The sequence below is a fragment of the Mercenaria mercenaria genome, chromosome 7 (genome assembly GCF_021730395.1).
Source record: "Mercenaria mercenaria strain notata chromosome 7, MADL_Memer_1, whole genome shotgun sequence".
Taxonomy (NCBI): domain Eukaryota; kingdom Metazoa; phylum Mollusca; class Bivalvia; order Venerida; family Veneridae; genus Mercenaria; species Mercenaria mercenaria.
The window spans coordinates 76,483,603-76,488,996 of record NC_069367.1 but is presented as its reverse complement, the minus strand read 5'-3'; the positions used below and the strand labels follow the sequence as shown (position 1 = coordinate 76,488,996).

The 5,394-nt window shown below is 36.0% G+C and overlaps 1 protein-coding gene across 1 annotated transcript; it reads left to right on the top strand.

The window, feature by feature from the left end:
- Positions 1–218: 218 nt before the first annotated feature.
- On the top strand, positions 219–2,524 carry LOC128558835 (uncharacterized). The gene is made up of 2 exons (XM_053549045.1): positions 219–414; positions 1,847–2,524. Exon 2 carries the CDS (start codon positions 1,861–1,863, stop codon positions 2,287–2,289), a length of 429 nt encoding a protein of 142 aa, XP_053405020.1. The 5' UTR covers positions 219–414; positions 1,847–1,860; the 3' UTR covers positions 2,290–2,524.
- The last annotated feature ends 2,870 nt before the right edge of the window (positions 2,525–5,394 follow it).

Genomic DNA, 5,394 nt, shown 5'->3' with positions numbered 1-5,394 from the left:
TCGAACTCACTGACGATGGCTATAAGAAAAAGTTTAGAACTGAGAGGCCTCGTGATAATGAGACCTTGTGATGTTTTCTAGCCAGAATAAGTAGATATTTAGATGGTTGGCTTAGATTGAGTAAGGTAGATAAAACGTACGAAGGATTGTTAGATTTTATTCTTAGGACCAATTTTTAGATGTATGTAATAGAGAACTATACCAAAATTTTGAGTAGTAAGAGGTTAGTTAAAGCTAAGGATGTAGCAGAAGATGCAGATTTGTTTGCAAAGACTCGGGGAGGTCCCAAGTATGTCGTGAATCGAACCAATAAGGACCGGAGCTATAAACCATATGAAATACCTCAGAGACAGTATCCTAGTAGTCGTAATGTAGGCACTAGTAATAGAGGTAGTAGCAATGTTGCTAATAGAGGTAGAGGTTTTCAACCCTTTGGTGTACTGAAGTGTTATAAGTGTGGTCGAATAGGGCATAGTTCATATTACTGTGGGAAAGTGGAAAGTACGGCGGTAACAGTGCTAATGCAGCAGCAGAGTTAGAAGTAGAGCAGGAACAGGAAAGTAGTAAAGGGAGAATAGAAATAGTAAGGAAGTAGAAATAGAGGTAGAGGCCGTGACCGATCTAGAGTAGAGGTAGAGGAAGAAATAGAAAATAGAGATAGGAGTAAGTCAAGTAGGTCAGAGAGTGGAAATAGTATTATAGAACTAAGTGATGTTGAGAGTTAGGTATGCTTAGTGTAAGTACATGTCCTACAAAACCCGGTACTTGTAATGGTAGGGATGTAATCGCTATGCGGGATACAGGTTGTACATGTGTGATAGTGAAACGGGACTTAGTAGAAGCAAGTCAGTTTTTAGAGAAAACCCGTAGATGTAAGTACATAGATGGGAGTGAACATAGCTAGATGTAGCTAGAATAGATATTGATTGTCCGTATTTCAAGGGTACAGTAAGGCGTTGGTTGTAGATAATCCTACCAATGATGTTATAATTGGTAATGTAAGGAGCTGTAGAACCTCAGTTTAGTAGTTTAGCGTCAGCAGTAGAAACTAGGGCGCAAGCCAAAGTTAAGAAGCAAGTAAAGCTTAAAGTTCCGTCTCAGATTTTAGATGTATCTAGAGAGGAATTCTTAGAAAAGCAACAGAATGATAGCACTTTAGATTGTGTAGAAAAAAGGCTGAGGAAGGTACGATTAAGCAGTGTAGAGGTAAAGTTTCAGTTAGGTTTGAGATTAGGAATAGATTGTTATATAGAGAGTATACCGCCCAGAATTTAGACAAAAGTAGACAGTTGATTGTACCTAAATGTCTTAGAGAAACTGTGATGAAAGTTGCACATGATTCTTTACAGTCAGGCCATTTAGGTATAAGGAAAACTAGTGATAGGGTATTAGGCGAATTTTACTGGCCAGGAGTAATGGCAGAGGTTAGGAGGTACTGTCAGTCATGTAGTATTTGTCAACGTACTATAGCTAAGGGTAGAGTAAGTAAAGTTCCGTTAGGGAAAAAAGCCTTTGATTGATACTCCGTTTAAGAGAGTTGCTGTCGACATCGTTGGTCCGATCGAACCTATGACTGATAGGAAAAACAGGTACATTTTGACTATGGTAGATTATGCTACTAGATATCCAGAAGCTATAGCACTACCTAGTATTGAAACTGAGAGAGTAGCAGAGGCATTAGTAGATATGTACAGTAGATTAGGAGTGCCAGAGGAAATGCTTACCGATTGTGGATCGCAGTTTACGTCAGACCTTATGGCAGAAGTTAGTAGGTTATTGTCATTAAGGCAGTTAACTACAACACCGTATCACCCTATGTGTAAGGTTTAGTAGAGAAGTTTAAAAGGTAGTTTGAAGCAAATGTTGAAGCGTATGTGTAGTGAGAGACCTAGAGATTGGGATAGGTATTTGAATGCTATGTTGTTTGCTTACCGTGAAGTTCCGCAAGAAAGTTTGGGATTTTCTCCCTTTGAGTTACTTTACGGCAGAACAATCCGTGGACCGATAACTGTGCTAAGAGAGTTATGGGCTGGTAAGACGGAGAATGATGAGGTTAAAACCACTTACCAGTATGTTATGGATTTGCAAGACAAGTTGGAGGATACGTGTAAGATAGCTCAGCAACAGTTAGCAAAAAGTAGTGCTAGATACAAGAAGTATTACAATAGGAAGGCTAGAGATAGGAGGTTTAAGGCAGGTAGTAAGGTACTTGTATTGTTACCTACGAAACATAATAAATTGTTGTTACATTGGGAAGGGTCCTTACGTAGTAGTAGAGGTAGTAAATAGACTAGATTACAGGATAGATGTAGACGGAAAGTTGAAAACGTTTCATGCAAACATGCTCAAACAGTACTGTGAAAGGAAGGATGATAGTAAGTCTATACCAGATAAGGGTATTTTAAGTAAGGTTGGAGCAGCTATTGTAGAGGAGGATCAGAGAGATTATGATAGATTAGATCCGAATGAAAGTAGTGATGAGTTTTCGAGTAGAGTAGAAAAGGATATAGTTTTGTGTCCTATAAAGCAGGTACAGAAACGTACAAAGATGTAGAGATAAAAACCGGAGTTACCAGTAGAATGTAAGCAGGAAGTAGTAGATTTGTTAGACAATTTCTCAAAGGTATTGACAGATATTTATTTTGTATGCATACTTCTATTGATACTTTTTAAGTTTATCTCCAATGTCGGCGCCATTGCAGTTCCGCTCACAGATTTGACGAAAAAGGGTCAGCCAAATCTTGTAGAGTGGGGTGAAAGTCAAGAAAAGGCTTTTCAGACTTTGAAGGCTAGCTTAATGGGTCCGCCTATTTTGAAGTTGCCAGATTTAGATCAGACTTATATATTGAGAGTAGATGCTTCAGATTTAGGTTTAGGCTCAGTATTGCTTCAGGAAAGTGATGAGAGAAATTACCTGTAGCGTATGCTAGTAGAAAATTGCTACCTAGGAGCAAAAGTACTCAGTGATAGAGAAGGAGTGTTTAGCGATAGTATGGGCAGTAGCTAAGTTTCACCGGTATTTGTTCGTAAAGACTTTGTATTAGAGACAGATCATCAGCCGCTCACTTATTTGAATAAAGCGAAACTTAGCAATTCCAGGGTGATGAGATGGGCATTTGGGATTACAGCCATATAGGATCAGTAAATTTGAGAAATTCCTGGTAGAGAAAAGTAGGCGCAGATTATTTGAGTAGAGTGTAGACAGGTGGCTATATTATATTGTGTACAGATAGTGACAGTGTGTGTTTTCTTTTTGTGTTTGCTATTTTCAGTATGTCATTTGCTTTCAATTAAGAAAATTATGAATTTTCTTTTAAGGGGGACGTTGTGTCACAAATTGACATACGGGCCTTATTTTATCTGTAGTGTAAATGCAGGTATTGCATCATCTTTTTGTAAATTTTTGAGTTATTGAGGTAATGTCAGATTTCACGCATGAAATACCTCTCATGTTTTTCTGTATTTCGTAACTTAAATTTCCATGTAAATTTCATTAAATTCTGTTCAGTAATAAGAAAGTTGATATTTTATAAAAATTCAGTAATTTATGTTTTATCCCAAAACCACTATAATGGGCCTCAAATTGTCAATTTAAATTCGCGCCAAAGTAGTTTTGATTCCCGGCTATATCGTGAATCCCGTGAAATAGAAATAGTAAGAGTCCACGGCTTAGCCGTGAATCCATGAAATTTAGTATTTGGCGGGACATTATCCTTTAAATAGACTGGACTAGATATGTCTTGCGCACACCACCTTACGACTTTATAGACGAATCTATGTCTGAATTATTTTCTTGCTAGAAATTTATGCTCGATCGAGGTAAGAAATTTATTTGTTAGATTTTTGTATGATTTTTGCATTACGATTTTTATTTGGTAAATTTTTGTTCATTCTACAGAATTCTGTAACATTTACTTTTCGGCATGTAATTTTAGCTAGTTCGGTATGTCAGGATGATTTATTAAATTTTTCAGACTTTGTAAATATTTGGAAAGAGGAATCTAAAATGTTTCATTTATATAAGAGTAAAATTTGTACTGAAATTTGTAACATGATATTTATAAAGTACTTTGTTTCAAAACTTATGTCAAACATTTTGTTAATTATGGAACGCCATTACTGCATTGTATTGTTATGTATAAATCTATATGGCAAGTCTAGTACCATGTATGTAATATATTATTGTAATTTGTAATTGTGTGCCATCTATAGCACATCTAATTAATGTCCGTTGTAGTGTATGGCATTTGATAATTATATGGGTGCCAACTATGATATAACGTTTGATTTATATTGAATTTTGTTTATTTGTAGTTGTAAATAATAGCTGCAGTTTATCATTTCCGTATCTATAATGTTTCATCATATACTTTTCATATCTTTTTCATACTTTAACTTTAGTCTTTTAAGTAAGCAATCTTTGTAATAATGGAAGTAATAAGTGACGTATTTTAATCATGTGACGTTTGAACTTAGTAGCACATATGTTTTGTATAAGTAGCACGTATTATTTATGGGAGCCTACGGAGGTATGGTGTACCCAAAGGAGCATTTTATGCCCTGACTTATTTGTTGTGCTATGGTGCTTACCATATGTTATATATTTTAGCTTCTTTTCCCCCAGACGATTTTTCCTGGTGATGTCATAACCCGGAAGTACAATGCCCGAGGTTCACTTGTCTTCACTCGCCTGGATGTGATATTCCCAGCGCAGAGCTTTCGTCCCATGGTTGTGCCGTAAACCGCAAAGACGATGATTTTTGTTATCCTCTGAAGTCAGCTCAGGGATGCAATCACCTACCACCATAGGGAGCCAACACGGAATCAACGTATTCACGGTTTAAAGGGACTGAATTTAGAAATCTTTTTTGTTTGTGCTACTTAAAGTTCACAATTACATTAAAGACCTGTGTCACGTCAGATTAGAATGGACTATAAGAACTTTTGTATCTAGAGATACTGAACTTTCTTTTTTTTTCTTTCTTATAATCAGTTTTTTTTTTCTTTTCATATCTATTCATTGTTAATAATCATCTTTTGTAAATAAATTTGTAAATATTGTAAAGGGTGTTGATTTGTTCTGATGGTTACTGTCGCCGGTACGGCCTTTCCTGTCACAAGGTAGATGTTTCGACCTATTAGACATAAATGATATCTTCATTTGTTTTAATTGGTGTTTTTTGTTTTCTACCAGCCGAATTTCTCTACACTTTATTTTTCACCCGAATATTTTGCTGAGAATCCCATGTCTTAATACTAGTTTTAAGAATTGCCATTTTACTTTAATACATCTTCCTCTACAGATTTTTCGAAAATTATGATTTTGACTTCGAGTTATATCATTGTAAGTAAAAATATATTTGCGATACAGGTAGGTGGTTTCGGTTTTCAGAA

Coding starts and splice junctions, on each gene's coding strand:
- LOC128558835 (XM_053549045.1), top strand. CDS start 1,861: ATGTTGAAGCGTATGTGTAGTGAGAGACCTAGAGATTGGGATAGGTAT.